At 33.1% G+C, this 15,811-nt stretch overlaps 1 protein-coding gene and 1 long non-coding RNA gene across 5 annotated transcripts; one reads left to right on the forward strand and one right to left on the reverse strand.

The window, feature by feature from the left end:
- The first annotated feature begins 871 nt into the window (after window positions 1-871).
- On the forward strand, window positions 872-10,570 carry LOC136202210 (protein FAR-RED IMPAIRED RESPONSE 1-like). Of its 3 annotated transcripts, none has more exons than XM_065992711.1 (11): window positions 872-1,300; window positions 1,450-1,859; window positions 1,933-2,024; window positions 2,104-2,219; window positions 2,314-2,964; window positions 6,668-6,772; window positions 7,520-8,875; window positions 9,293-9,830; window positions 9,926-10,057; window positions 10,157-10,253; window positions 10,351-10,570. In XM_065992711.1, the coding sequence occupies exons 7-11, from the start codon at window positions 8,724-8,726 to the stop codon at window positions 10,404-10,406; spliced, it is 975 nt and encodes a 324-aa protein (XP_065848783.1). In that variant the 5' UTR covers window positions 872-1,300; window positions 1,450-1,859; window positions 1,933-2,024; window positions 2,104-2,219; window positions 2,314-2,964; window positions 6,668-6,772; window positions 7,520-8,723; the 3' UTR covers window positions 10,407-10,570. The 3 variants fall into 3 exon arrangements, with proteins under 3 accessions (XP_065848783.1, XP_065848782.1, XP_065848781.1); XM_065992710.1 differs by having other exon boundaries at window positions 2,314-2,362; window positions 2,837-2,964; window positions 7,520-9,830; XM_065992709.1 differs by having other exon boundaries at window positions 872-1,111; window positions 1,200-1,300; window positions 7,520-9,830.
- A 1,844-nt stretch (window positions 10,571-12,414) lies between these two features.
- Window positions 12,415-15,283, reverse strand: LOC136203621 (uncharacterized). 2 transcript variants are annotated; one of them, XR_010674926.1, is made up of 5 exons: window positions 15,000-15,283; window positions 14,888-14,929; window positions 14,711-14,802; window positions 14,448-14,562; window positions 12,415-12,677 (listed from the first exon to the last, which is right to left on the reverse strand). It is a non-coding gene; the product is annotated as an uncharacterized lncRNA (long non-coding RNA). The 2 variants fall into 2 exon arrangements; XR_010674925.1 differs by having other exon boundaries at window positions 14,888-15,283.
- Window positions 15,284-15,811: the final 528 nt, after the last annotated feature.

A 15,811-nucleotide genomic window follows, 5' to 3' on the forward strand; every position in this document is an offset into this window, starting at 1 on the left:
TTACACAAATTGCATATCAGTTGGTTCTAATAATAGAATTAAAAATTAATATTGACCAAACTTGTCAACATTATAGCTAAAATTGTTTTTGTCTGCTAATGTTAAGGGTAAAATTGCACAATTTTAGACATTAGGGGTAAAATTGCTCCTAAGTGTAAATATTAGGGGTATTGCATTTATCCCTAATTGAAACTATATAAAGGGATAAAATTGTCTTATTTGTAGTATTTTACTTTTTCGTATGGTAATTATCAAACAGATTAATTATATTCAACACTTAATTTTCAGTGTAGCTAGTCAATCCGGTTTTCAAACTGGTGTTTCTTTTACATAATTATTAAGATGAATTTTTATTTGCTAAAATTAGCTAGTCTTTTTCGATAGTTATTTTTATTTTGCAATTTTATTTACGTCTAAAATATTACAATTTTACCCTTAACGTTGGTAGCCAAGAGCAATTTTACCCCGAATATTGATAAATTAGATCAATTTATTAAGACATTATTATAAAACACATATATTTTATTTTTTATTTTGTACAAATTGCATATCAGTTGGTTCTACTAATAGATCAATTCTATTAATATAATTGACCGAACTTGTCAACATTGGAGGTAACATTGCTCTTAACCCCCAATTTTAGGGGTAAAATTGCACAATTTTAGAAGTTAAAGGTAAAATTACTCATAATTGTAAACGTTGAAGGTATTTTTACATATTGTCATTTTTTTTAATTTAATTTAATTTAATTTAATTTATGAAAAAATGAAAATATTAATTAATGTAACCTAGAAAAGTAGTAAAAACAAAATAAAAGAGAAATGGGCAGACAAACTTAGCTCATGCTTTCTCTTCTCTTGCCAATGCCCGCCAATGATGCCGTTGTTAAAGACACTCCTTCTAATTTCAAAATGCATTCCTTCTTTTAATTACCTTATCAGTATAAAAAAGAGCTCTATTTCTATTTCTTGTTACTCACTCTCAATCCATCGCTATTTCTCTGTGAATCTCTCTCAATTTCTCGCTCGCTCTCGCTCTGATCTGTATTCTGAACGGCTCTCACTGCATTCCGAATCTAAACATCAACTCTCTCTCTCTCTGAACATCTAGGGTTTAATTTCTATTTTTAATCTTGATTAATTCTATATCTATCATTATTTGCCCTATTCTTTTTGTTGGTATTAACACAATGGATGCAGGATTCACGAGCTCTTCTTCTCCTGCCATCTTGAAACCACGCCCGCGATTCCCACTTCAAAAACAACATATTCAGAAAAGGAGGAATTCTAATCATGAGAACGTAAGTTCTTATTCATTCTTAAAGCATTTCCCTTATTTGATTCATGATGTAAATTAATTTGTATTATTTTATATATGGATTTTAACAGTTGATATCAGCAATATGGATATATGTAAACTAATTAGTATTTTATATATGTATGTTAACAGTTGGATAGATTTATACCGAATCGTTCAGCAATGAATATGGATTTTGCACATTACATGTTAACCGAAGGTAAGAAGGATAAGGAGGAAAATGCATTTGCTTGCTCTCCATCAAGTCAGGCTTACAGGACGCAACTGGCAGAAGCTTTAAATATAAACAGTACTCGGATTCTTGCTTTCAAGAACAAACCTCCTGTTCCTATTGAATTGATTCCTCGGCAACGCATTTCCTCCAAACCCCACAGACACATTCCAGAAGTGGCTAAGGCAGCTCCAAAAGCTAAACAGGAGCCATTTTCCAACTTTGCTCGAATCCGCTGATGAGACTCAGGAGAGGAGCAGTCAAGCACAAGAACTATTGTCAACAAATATTTGTGGCAAAAAGAATGAATTCAGTTTTCACTACTGAGAGGGTAATATTTCATAACTTAAAGTGGATTAATCTAATTAAAGGTATTTTATAACCACGAAAACGTTTTTGCACAGTTTCAGAGACACATGACCTTTGCATTGGGGGTGACTGCTTTGAGATGTTGCAACAGACTTCTGCTGTACTTGGAGTTATTCCTCATGTCAAGGTTATAAACAATAACATTCTTGTATTAGTATTTGATGACAAATTTTCTTCGATGATCCTTATCCCCCTTACCTTATCAGGTCTTTGCAAGAGTTTCTCCTGAGCAAAAAGAGCTCATCTTGACCACTTTTAAAATGGTTGGACGGATGACGTTGATGTGTGGGGATGGAACCAATGATGTTGGGCTCTGAAGCAGGTATATATACACCTGGAATGCTGTGTTTATTGAAAATCTGTCTTCTAGTACAGTTTTTTAAAAGAAAACAATAAATGTTGGACATAATTTTCAGGCACGCACTGGAGTTGCACTATTGAATGCTGTCCCTCCTGCACAAACTGGTAATTCTTCTGCAGAAACATCTAAAGATGGAAACAAGTCTGCTAAATCGAAAAAATCTAAGCCTATTTCAGAAGCAACAGGTAAAGTAAACGGAGAAGACTCTTCTAAAGGAAAGATTGTTGCAAAATCAGATTCCACTAGCCAATCAAATGACGCCTGCAGAAATGCAAAGGCAGAAGCTAAAAAAATTAATGGATGAGATGAATGAGGAGAGCGATGGTCGTACGGCTCCTATAGTCAAGCTTGGGGATGCCTCAATTGTTTCTCCTTTTACAGCAAAACATGCATCAGTTGCACCTACTACTGATATAATTCGTTATAGTTGAATCTCATCATAGTATGCCAAGTTTTACTAACAAAATTGTAAATAGATTTACTAGATGTTATCTACAATCCTTTTCATCAAATCTCAAGATAGAATTGTGCAAACGTTCTTTGATAAATTAACGGCATATATTTGAGAATTGGTGCAGGAAAAATAATTGTGAACAACAGAAGTCAATATCTTCCGAAGCAATAAAGGAGATATTCTAGCAGTGATTGCAGAATGTCGCCAGCGAAAACAATTCCTACTAACACTGAGGATGATAAGAGGTTGCAGGTAAGTTTGAGGTTTAGAATAATTATTGATTAGTTCATTGTGTTTTCTGATCACCTTACAACCCTAAATTTATATATACTCTAGCATTTTTAAATTTATACATATTAGTATATAAAAAATTTCTTATTTATTTTCTTATTTTTTGGTTCATTTTGATTTTTTCACCGAATTCTCATTTTCTAGGTAAAACTGCTACTGTTACATACTTGTCTATGGTTTTTCTTTTGATTTTGGGTACTTTTCTATGCTATGGTGGTATATCAATCTGCACTTTACAGATTAGATGATGACTTGATCATTTTGTTTTTGCTTGAATTTCCTTGTCAGATTTCTAGTTTTTCAGAATTTGGCTTTTGATGATGGTCTCTTTCAAAAAGAACTGAATCTATTTAGGATGAAGGTCCGATTTTTAGGATCGGTTTCAAGAACGAACCTATCGTATCGAATTCAGTTGGTACTTTTTTGAATTTCTTTCAAATTTATGTATTGAATAATTATTTCAATATATAAATATAACCTTAATATAAACCTAATGTCATAGGGATAAAATTTTCCTCCATACTTCTCTGATATTTTTTTTTTAATAAATTCCTTTGCTAACATCTCATTTTCTAGTTGAAGATAAGATGGATCTGGTAAGGTAGATTGTCCTGATACATTCATAAAAGGGTGAAACTTGTTTCTGAAATAGATAGGTTCGTAATGAACTGAACTGCAAATCAGGAGTCACAATGTTAAGATAGCTTGTTGAAGATAAGATGAATCTGGTAGGATTGATAGGATCGTGATGAAAGGTTCGTTGTTGAACTGAACTGCAAATTCAACATAGCTTACAATGATCCTATTCATGGGTTAAACTGTATTTGTTCTGCGCTGTTGACATTATGGCAAAAACTAAAAAGCTTAAAAACTATCATATTGCAAAGTAGTACATTATGGCAACGTACAACAGCTGAACCTTGATGTGTAGCGCACGATCATTCTTGTTTTCCTGTCTATGGTACTTTCCTTTTTGATTCTAAGACAGGTTTAATTCATGTATACTTATACATTGCTGTGATATTATAATTTGGCAGCAGATGATGTATGCTTATGTAGTTATAAATAAATCTAAGCCTGAAAATTAAATGATCCTCATTTTTCCAATGAAAAGACACCCCCCCTAATTCTCATGCATGATGACTCCCATTGAAGCGCTTAATCTTTGTAAACAGGACATGCAGATGAAATTTAGACCTTGTTTGGTGGTTTATTTAGCCTGTGTAATACTCTGTGAAAATTCAACATTTTGAATTAATGAATGAAACTCCCCGTTTCTGTTTTTCTGTTCTTACATGATTGATGCTCAATATTTTGGGGTTTTTTTATTGATTGCTCATCTTGGGTATGATTGGGAGGTATTTAATCTGGGGCTCTTAAAGTATTGAAATTTGAAATGTTATAATCATTCAATGAGTTTAGGTTTTCTGCTGTGTCACTGTAATTGGAATTTATTGTAATTTGAAAGTATACCTCTTTTCATTAACCATTCGATATTCCATTTTGAGCATGTGTTTTTTTTTTCATTCTGTCATCTAGATCTTTTCTTTTGATTCACAAGTGGAAAAGTTGAACTGAATTGTTGATATGCAAAGTTTATCCTGTTGAATTTGTTTTTTTTATTTTGTGCTTGCATGTATTGAAATTGTTGATATGAGCTTTTAAGTAATTGTTTGAAGTTGAACAAATCAAAATTTACTATATTTCTCATAGGATGCATACTCAAAGATTCTTAACTGAGGACTTTTAAAATCGAATCCATGAACCTTTAAATAGTTAGCTGATTAAGAAAAAACTAAGCAGTTTTGGGTGTACTAAGGGGGCCTTGGGATTCCTAATTGTACCTATTCTCCGTTTTTTACGGGAGAAATTGTAGGTTTGATGGATCCAGCCAGTTCTGTTATGACATAAGAGTAAATACTGAAAACTAGGCGTCTTAGCATCAATTTATTTACGTGTTAATTTGCTTAAGGATTTCCCATTACATGATTTGTTTTCTCGAACTCGATATTCAGCTTCCATTCTAGTTATTTGTTTTCTTTGCTTTTGCTATGTTTCACAACATTACTATGAGCGTGTAGTATGTGATATCTGTGGAGATTTGCTTTGCTGCAAAACCTGCCCCAACACTTATCATCTTCACTGCCGTAGCCCTCCACTTGATGTATGTGAATTTTATGTTCTCCCTCACATGTCCAATTTTCTATTATTTATGTCAAGATCCTGATATTCTTCATGTACTTTTTTATCTGCTTGCACAACATTTTCTGCTACTATGTTTTTCTTTCGCTTATGGGGCAATTCGCAATCCATCTGCTTTTCTTGATATCTTCTGTAAATGAAGCTGAGAAGCATATGCCTGATGAATGCATTGATAGTTTCGTACATGGTGAGCATGATGCTCCAGGTAAACTATATGGGTCATCCTTTCAACCAGAGCATCACAGAAAATAAGCCATTTCGGTATGTCATTTTGGGGGCCGTTACTTTCTTCACGGTTATCACTTCTGATCTGTTCCGGGACTTGAATGATTGGTTAAAGTTGGTGCCATTGCCCCCAAGCTTCAGGAATACACTGCTGCTTTGGGCTTTCCTTACGTTTATAGTATGCTATTCATGGGAGAGATTTTTGAGATGGGCTTTGCTCGGTAAGATTCCGGAATGGAGGAAATGGAAAATTCATGCCAAAGCTAATTTGGAGAAGAAGAAACGTGTGTGATTATCTTATTCATTCTTGACTGATACAACTGGTAGGAGAAATTTCGTCCAGAAGCATCAAAACCCAAGTTTGCTTTCATATATTATATTTATGTCCCATTAATTTTGTCCGATGTGGGAAATTTTTTATATGGTTTAGTCATTCTCCAAGAATATTATATTTATTTTGACATGTAAGAAATTCTGGTACGAGATTTTGTTAAACAGGGATAAAAATCTACTGTCCCTCTTTAGATGTCCCCTTCTATGTCTCCCATTCATTTAATTACATCTGTTAATATAATCCTAATCAGTAATTAGTAATTAAATATAATTCTAATTATGTTAACGTGAAGATTAACTCTATGCTCAAGTCCGTTAACTTCCTTCCTCCTCCATCGATTCAGCAGCAACACGTTTCTATTTGAATTTTTCTTCCCATCGATAACAGACTTCCTCCTCTTCCGACTGCAGTTTCCTTGTTTCCATCAAACTCATTCCATCGCCGTCTTCCAATTTATCTTCTTTTCCAATTTCTGTCTCTCTCATTCGTCAATTCCTGCAAAATCCTTAGTCTTTCTATATCGAATTGATCCTTTGTCTGTCCTTGTTGAATTTGAAATTAACCAGCTAATTCTATTATTATCAATACCTGCAAAATTGTGATAGGAATTGAAAATTGATTCAACTCTGTTAAATTTCAATCCAATTCTGTTAACTTCATCACTTTCCCTCAGCAGCACCAACATAGTTTCTCCACGTTTTCTTTCCATTTTTCTTGCTATCAATTAATTGATTCTTCCTTCAAATTAGAATTTCTTATCATTCTGATTTTTTGATTGATGTTATTGCTGATATTATTTTTTCCAAATTTGTGAATGTTCATTCTCTGTTTTATTCCAACATTGCAACCATTCCTCACGACAACATTCTAATATTCAATTATCATCTTTCTCATTCAATTCAGATCAGTTGTTTATTTGAAGCAGACAAAATTTAAAGTTACATAACATTCATGGAAGGTGGAACTTACATGACATTAAATTCAAGCAGCGAGCCACCGTCAATGGAGGTAATTTAAAATAAAATCGAACTATATTTTTCAATTTTTTTTATTTCTAGACTGTTTTGGTTTTACTGTGTCAACATGAAATTGAAATTAGATTACTGAATGTCTTCAGATTTGATATTTCCATTTTCTACTTCTTTAAAGTTCATTCCTAGCATCATTGTTGAATTTTGCTATGATCAGTTCAAATCTCAACAAAATTGTAATATTATCACTCTTCTATATATCTTATAGTTTCCTCAATCATCTTGCCTCAATGCATGGTTTAATATTATTTGTGCTGGTGTTATATGTTGTTTTGTTAATAGGCTTATAACCAATTCCAGCTTTCTAGAAGGTTCTGCACTCGCAGACATAACTCGAAAATAAGTTGTGTTTCCTCCTTTTTTTAAGAATATGTAGCTTAAGTGAGTCAAACTTCATCTATAAATATGTTTTGTTAATAAATGGAATCTGAAAGGTACATAGCAGTCCAATTTCAACACTGGCCAAACTCCATCTTCATCTATAAAAATGTCTTTCGTTTTACAGAGTAGTCCAATTTCAACACTGGCCAAACTCCATCTTCATCTATAAAATGTCTTTCGTTTTCAATGTTGTAATCTATGTGTCTTGAAATATAATTGAGCTTGTTGAGTTTAAATTATTGGTGAGTTGATTCGCTTCTTTTATGTTATTCAAATTTTGATATAGATAAAATATTTTGTGCACTTTTGAATGCCTAACACATTCATTTTATATTTCTTGCAGGAGGTTGAAGCTCATGATATTAATGACGATGAAATTTCTAGCAAAGTGAATAATGAATATAATGAAGAAGAATCGATGTCAGTAGGAAACCCTTGTGATATTGACTCTATTCATTCAAGAATGTGTCAAGAATGGATCCCTGTAGTTGGTATGGAGTTTGAAACAGAAAATGATGCACATGATTTTTATAATCGATATGCATATAAATTCGGTTTCGGTACTAGGTTAAGTAAAGCACATACATCATCCACTGGCTTTGTGAGAGACAGAATATTTGTTTGCTCAGCTGAAGGTAAACGTGAAAAAAACAAAAGAAGTATATATGTGAAAGTTCATCGTGCAGAGACTAGATTTGGTTGTCAAGCAAGAATGAAGATTAGATATGATTCATCTGTTGAAAAGTATATTGTTTCAAAATTTATTGCTAATCATACTCATTTGACTTCAACTCCTAGAAAGACACATCGGTTTCGATCTCATAGAAAAATATCTCTAGCACAAAATGTTATGGCTGACATGGCTGAAGATTCAGGACTAAATCCAAAAGAAACTCTTGAGTTATTGAGTAGACAAGCTGGTGGACGTGAGCATCTTGGATTTATCGCAGAAGATTATAGGAACTATTTACGTTCAAAGAGAACAAGAGAGATGAAGTCAGGTGATACAGGTGGTGTATTAGAATATCTACAAAAAATGCAATCAAATGATCCTAGTTTTACATATGCTATACAAGTTGATGCAGATGATTTGATAACTAATATTTTCTGGGCTGATGCAAAGATGAAGGTAGACTATGATTACTTTGGTGATGTAGTATGTTTTGACACCACTTATAGGAAAAACAAAGAAGGAAGGCCATTTGCAATGTTTGTTGGTGTTAATAATCACAAGCAAACACTTATTTTTGGAGCTGCATTGTTATATGACGAGACTGCTGAAACTTTTATATGGTTGTTTGACACTTTTGTGAATACAATGTCAGGGAAGAAACCGAAAAGCATATTGACCGACCAAGATCCTGCAATGGCTAAAGCTTTAGCCACACAATGGCCTGAATCACATCATCGATTATGCATTTGGCACATATATCAAAACGCTGCTAAGCATCTTAAATGTGTCTTTGAGGAGTTTAAGGATTTTGCTAAAGAATTTAGTAATATATGATTATGAAGATGTTGAAGACTTTCTAATAGCTTGGCAGAAGATGCTTGAAAAGTACAAACTCGAAGATAACACATGGTTGAGCCGATTATTTGATGTGAAGGAGAAATGGGCTTTAGTCTATGGACGTGGAACATTCAGTGCAGATATTACTACTACCCAGCGTAGTGAAAGCATGAATAATTCTATCAAGAGGTATGTAACTTACAAGTATGATTTGCTACGATTTTTTCGCCACTTTCAAAGATTAGTTGATGACCGTCGTTATAAAGAGTTAATCGCTGATTTTAGAGCTAGTCATACTATCCCTGCATTATCATTCCCAGTGAAGATATTAAAGGATGCAGCAAAAGTATATACACCGGCAGTATTTAAATGGTTCGAAGTTGAGTTATGTAAAGCTTATGATTGCACCTTTAAGTTGTTTAATGACATTGGAACTATGCGGATATATGAAGTGACTGCCCATGGAAAGTGTTTCCATCATATTGTGACATTTGATTTAGTTGATAATACTATCTCATGCAGTTGCAAGAAATTTGAATTTGCTGGAATTTTGTGTTCACATGCTTTAAAGGTTCTTTCAACTAATGATGTGAAAACCATTCCTAGCCAATACATTTCAAAGAGATGGAGAAAAGATATTAAGGATCAAGTACCAAAGGTGTCTTATCCAAATATAAATGATGATGATGATGATCGAAAAGGGAAAATAGCAAGGCGTTACAGGGACTTGGCTCGATTACACACTGAATTGGCAACAATTGCTGCTGAATCTGATGAGGCTTATGAAATTGCTTCAAATGCTCTTCACATGACTTTAGCTGATGTAAAGACACATTTAAGGACTTGTCAGAAACCTCCTGAAGACACCACAGTGATTAATAATACTACACATAAGGTTGTTAATGATGAGTTTGGTGAACATATAGTGAAAGGAATCAAGGCTAAAGGAAGAATTTCTCGTAAAGAGGATTCTATCAGACCAAAGAATGCTCTAGAGAAACTTATCCGGAGTAAAAGATCTAAAAAAGATGTAGATACTTCACCAAGACACCAAAGGGAACCACAAATAGATCGTTCTAATGTACCATCTCAATGTGTTGATTCCATAAGAAGTTCTGGTTCACAAAATCAAATGAATGAACAGGTCTGAAGCTTTTTTTATTTATATTTTGATAACTTGCTTAATTAACTTTCTTATTTATGTTTGTTTTGCTAATCCATATTGATTTTTTTGAACAGATGCCTCAATATATGTTACAGAATGGAATTCATCCACAATTCAATTCTATTGTTTTCCCTCCAGGAATGCAATTTACATCACCTATTTTACGTCCAAACATACAATTTGCATCACCATATCAATATGTTCAGGTTTAATACTGGTGTTGTTATTTGATGAGTTCATGGTATGTTTAATTAATGCTTATTACTTATTTTTATATATTTCTTTTCTTGTGCGATGTTGTATAGAATTTAGGAGGTTCCAATGTTGGTGTACCTTATCAGCAAGGCTCTATGGTGGCTTATCAACCTCTTACAGGAAATTGGAATAGAGTTTCATCTATAAGTATGTTTTGTTCATATATTTATAATTTCGAAATAACTAACATGTTAAAAACTTTGATTCCATAAAATTTCATGAAAATATCATTTTGTGTGTGTAGGCACAATTTCCACCGAAGAACATGACTTGATAAACAACACTCAAGATGAATTGTGAGTAAAAGAAAGAACGATCCATGAGATGGACGTTGATATTATGAAGCAAAGACATGATATTACCGGAACTTTTATGTTTTTGACACTGAGAGTTTAAAGTTAAATAGGATTATGTGCTGTATTAAAACTATGTCATGTCAAATGAGAAGCTGATATTTCATGGTTTTACAATTGCATTTTCAGTATACTTGTTGAGATTGTAAGATTCTGTTTCTGGTATCTTATATAATAATATGTTCTTTGAGTTCGAGCATTTTTGAGCTAGCTACAGTTTAAAGCAAATTAAAGCTAGCATACAGCATTAGTTCTCACCTCTTTTAAAAAGAAGAAATAGAAAATTGATGCAACTAAAGATTTCATGTTGTTAACATGATACAACACACGAAGAGGTGATCAACGACGAAACTGAGAATTTGACGGCAGAAACTCCCGTAAAGGAAGAAGCTGCAGGCTGCAGGTACCATCACCCTTGTTATGTTTTGAAATTTCATTTAATAAGTGTTGAGAGGATTTGAATTCTGGACCATTGTAATAAAATGATCTAATATCATGTGAAGATATCATTCAAAGTAATTAAGACTTAATAATAACTTTTATCGTAATCTGTGATAGGTAGCAGTACATAAGAGAAAGAAGGGGTAGTGCATGGAGAAGAAGAAGACGATGAGGAAGAAGATATAGAGGAAGAAGGGAAGCAGCAGCATGAAGAAGAAACAAAAGAAGAAGATGAAGATGAGAAATTTGCAGGTTCACCAATCAATGAAACAGATGATGAAGATGCAGCTGCTACTTTTGATAACCAAGGAGAAGTTCAACCTGATGCTGATGACTTTATTAATTGAGACACACTCTTTTATTTCTTACTAAAGTTAAGTTAAGGTTTTCATTTATTCTTTTTAATTGTTATGGTTTTCGTGTGGTCAGGAAAAATAATAATTAATATGTACTGTGGTATTTTCATATTTTGCAAATTAATTAAAGCTGGCTTTGTGCCTTTCTTTTGTTTATGTTTGATACTGGACAGAAAATTAATTAAAGCTAGCATCGAGAATGTGGCTGCCTGCAATTAAAGATTTCATGCTGTTAACATGATGCAACTCCTCTTTAAACTTGTCATAAAAGCTTGATTGACCCTTAAACTTACAAAGTGTCTCATTAGCCTCCACAACTATTTCTTGTATCTTAAATAATAATAATATGTTCTTTTAGTTATTTAACATAATGAATTTTATTTTTCTGGCTATGTGAGATTGAAATTTAGTTGGCAGGAATCATTCATTTTTTTTGCCTCCAGATTAGTGTGTTCTGATTGTGTATGTCGGTTTGGTTATGACATTTTATTTGGTCCTCAGTCAACTTTTGGCCCTTACTGTGCTATTGGTTTCTGCTTGAATTTTGATGCATGGTTTACCTTAACCTTCCCGATGTATGATTGCCTTATTAAATTTTGTTTTTCTCCATTCAAAAATTCAAAAAAGTTGGCCTGCTGCAATAAATGTCATGTTTCCCCTGAAGATTGACAAATACGTTGCACAAAAAAAAAGTTAATGTATGCTTCTCTGCTAGATGTAATTGTATATATATTGGCTTCTTAATTTTGTTTTCTTAAAATTATGTTGGTTTTTATGCTTGCTTTGTGCAGCAGCATGTTCCTAGAATGAGTGGAGAAATTCCCTCAATTGATGAAGAACATTAGATCATCAAAGGCTATTAGACAGGTGGTTCCTCTTTAATTTTGGATAGTGCTTGCTCTCTCATTAAGATCTCATTTTGGACTAATTTAATTCCAAAATTAAAATTTAACCCAATTGAACCCTTTATTCTAGCTTTTATTAGTGTTGTTGTGTTAGTCCCAAACTTTACTGAGCTTCATTATTTGTTGTCCATAATCATTGTGCTGGCTTAGCCAACCATATCAAAATTATGGCATGCCTTTTCCATTGTCAATCATTTGGGAATGTAGGAAACAAAGTACACACAAGCAGAAAGACCCTTTAATGTAACTTGATTAAATAATTTCGCAATTGATCAACTTTATTTACTTTAATGTCAATAAGTTGAGTACACTGGATGTTCAACTAATTGAACATATCCTAGTTGAAGATACACTGCTAAAACTACATCTCTACTTTGTACAAATACTTTTATTGTCTCTTTTTTACTAAACATCCAAAGCATCAACTTGATTTTCGGGTGCTTCTTGTTGAGCCCAAATATTGCTTCCCAATCTCTTCCTCGAGATTTTGTTTTCTATTAATCTTGGCCATATCACCTGTAATGTAATTATAGATATATTAATTGATGTCACAATGATAAATTATAAGACATTAAAGAGGAGAGGAGCAAAGGGTCAAATAGAGAACACCAAAAGAGAAAAAGAGAGACATTTTTGCAACTTGAGGGGGAATGAGCAATTACTCTGATGTAGATAATGATGCTCATGCTTCTTAATTTCCATAATATAAGAGGCCCTTTTTTACTTGCCTAACTAATTCTATTGACACTTTCAAATTTTAAAATATTTCATTACTCTCTTAACTTGCTTAAATTAACATAGTTAACACCTTAAGCGGAGATTTGGACAAGTTGAAATCAGTATAACTTGCTCACTGTAAATAACATGTCAAGCATCAGTGGTGATTTCCCATGCCATAGTTGGTACCTGCTCATATATTTTTAAGTCACAAATGGCACTACATAAACTATACCCAAACAACATCAACATTTATTACTTTGTGATAAATTATATGCCAAATATATTATCTACTATTATCATGTAAAAAAACAAGTACTTTGCAATTAAATCATTTCTATAATAGTTTTATCACCCTATAAAAAAGAACTTGTTCTGTACTACTTAAGTTTTCCAAGATTAAGAGGTAGCCATGCTGCTGCAATTCTTCTTTAAATCAAGGGATAAGGTGTAAAAATGTCTCTAACGTTGTCAACTAAGAGCAATATTACCCTTAACGTCATAAATGGTACAATTAAATGCCTAATGTTAGTAACGTCCAATTTTGGACATCTATAACAAATTCACTAACACCGTTAGATGTTCTATTCCTCCTAAACTTCAGTTCATGTATTTGTCTGCAATTTTCAACATGTTTGAGAAATGCTTCAGATTGGTTTCGCAGTTGAATATTACTTCAGACAATGCTTGTTTGGTCTTGCAACTGAATATTACTTCAGACAATGCTTCGGGTTGGTCTTGCAATTGAATATTACTTCAGACAACAATGGTGAATTGGAGGAGGAATTTGAAGAGCTTTGGCGAAGCGCTCGATTAGAAAAGAAAGAAGAAGACCAAAGCAGCAGAAGAAGAGAAAAGTGTTGGTTGGAAAAGAAAGAAGAAGCAGCTTCGTTGGAAAAGAAAGAAGAAGCAGCCTAAGAAGAAGAGTAGGAGAAAATAGGAGGAAAGAATGATAGAATTTAAGCCCATTAATGGAGGAAGAAACAAGAAAAAATATCCATAGAGGATTGTGAATTGATGATGAAATGATTTCTTCATTTCATCAGGAGCGGATTATTGAGTATTTAACAGTAGATTAGGAAAACATAACAGTGTCAGTGAATTTGATAGAGTTAGTCTAAAATTGGACTAAATTACTAACCTTAGGTCCTTAATTGTACCATTTCCAACGTTAAGGGTAATATTGCTCTTGATTGATAACGTTAAGGGCATTTTTGCACCTTATCCCTTAAATCAACAAGACAAATTCAAGGAATCTCCTTAAATTTCAAGTAATCCCTTCACACATACATAACAAACTTGAGAAAGTCTTTCAAATGCAAAAGTGTAAAGTCTTATTTCAAACTAGGAGAATATATCAGGAGATTCAGAATGCATTTGAAATAGGACTTTATACTCCTATTTCTCCTGTAAAATAGCTCTCTAAAAGGACGTCATTGATCATTAAGTTCCCATTGCCTTTATACTATTTATCATATTAACATCTAAAAATACTACTTTTTATTATTTGTGACATGAATGAAGTATGCAATAAAACAAAAATAATAATGAAAATTGAAGGTGCAATACCTGGAGCCATTATCTCCTAAACCATGTAACCAGATTATGGTAGCTTGATGTTTCCCTTTTGGCCTAACCACATAAGTCCTTCCAAATTCAACAGTTCTTCTTGCAGTTCTGCTACCTGAAAATCAGAGGTACTAATTAACTCAATTCACAAATTGCCTGAAATTAAAATCTGAAAGGCCAACATTCATGTAAGAAAACCAAGCAAATCATTGAAATTGAAACAAAGAAAAAAATTGAATAAAGAAAGATAAACCAGAACCAACATTCAGACTCAAGAACTTGAGCTCTCTGTCTATGTTCTACTTCTGCCTGCATCTCCATAACAACACTCACACTACACTGGGAGAAATATCCCCTACAAAAGATAGTCAATAAAGGAATTAGGAATATGCCTATAGTGAATTTAAGATAGAAAATCAAATTACTTGAGTGCAGCTTACTTATTTCATAAGGAACGCAGTGCAGACCCCAATCCTAATCGGCTACATTGAATGTAATATTCAGTTAATTCACAATACAACACTAGAATACATGATTGCCGGATAATTGTACCTCATGGCCTGACTGCAAACTACTACAAGAAACTCCATCATTGGGACTTCAACCAACTCCAGTAGTCCTCTCTCCATCGGTTCCATATTCCTTCATGCCAAAATCGGCCTAAGTTATCCATAAGCTAGGGATCCAGTCCGATTAACAAACAAGAAACAAGAAAAGAGGATGAAATAAAATGAAAGACAAAAACAAAAGGTGGAGCTACAACAGTATCGGTGGTCGGAGGCAGCAGGGGCGGAGTGGGTGGAGTCTGATTCTGATCGAGGGATAAAAATCTGCTGTTGAATCGATGGAGGAGGAAGGAAGTTAACGGACTTGAGCATAGAGTTAATCTTCACGTTAACATAATTAGAATTATATTTAATTACTAATTACTGATTAGGATTATATTAACAGATGTAATTAAATGAATGGGGGACATAGAAGGGGACATCTAAAGAGGGACAGCAGATTTTTATCCGTTAAACAGGTTTATGCTGTAATAGTTTTAACCATGATTAGTATTTTCTTGGGTAAACAATTTATTAGTCCTTACTGTTTCCCTACTTAACACACCGTTTAGTCTTCATATTTTAATAATACATTGTTTAGATTTTAACTTTTGTTCTATTCAACAGTTTTAGTCCTTCAAATATTTAAATTATTAAACGGTTCTGTCCCCGGACTTAACCGTTGAATAAAATAAAATTTAAAGACTAAACAATGTATATTTATCAAAATACTAGAATTAAATAATGTTTTATGTAAAAATGTAGAGAGTAATATAAATTACTTGCCCATATTTGCTTTTATGAATACTTTAAACTTTA

This window comes from Euphorbia lathyris, chromosome 8 (assembly GCF_963576675.1).
Source record: "Euphorbia lathyris chromosome 8, ddEupLath1.1, whole genome shotgun sequence".
In the NCBI taxonomy this organism is placed as follows: Eukaryota; Viridiplantae; Streptophyta; class Magnoliopsida; order Malpighiales; family Euphorbiaceae; genus Euphorbia; species Euphorbia lathyris.

What these genes read in the sequence shown, in the direction of transcription:
- LOC136202210 (XM_065992710.1), top strand. Translation starts at nt 8,724, where the DNA reads ATGCTTGAAAAGTACAAACTCGAAGATAACACATGGTTGAGCCGATTA. An exon ending in AAAATCAAATGAATGAACAG is followed by an intron (nt 9,831 to 9,925) that starts GTCTGAAGCTTT and finishes TTTTTTGAACAG; the next exon opens with ATGCCTCAATATATGTTACA. An exon ending in GAATAGAGTTTCATCTATAA is followed by an intron (nt 10,254 to 10,350) that starts GTATGTTTTGTT and finishes TTGTGTGTGTAG; the next exon opens with GCACAATTTCCACCGAAGAA.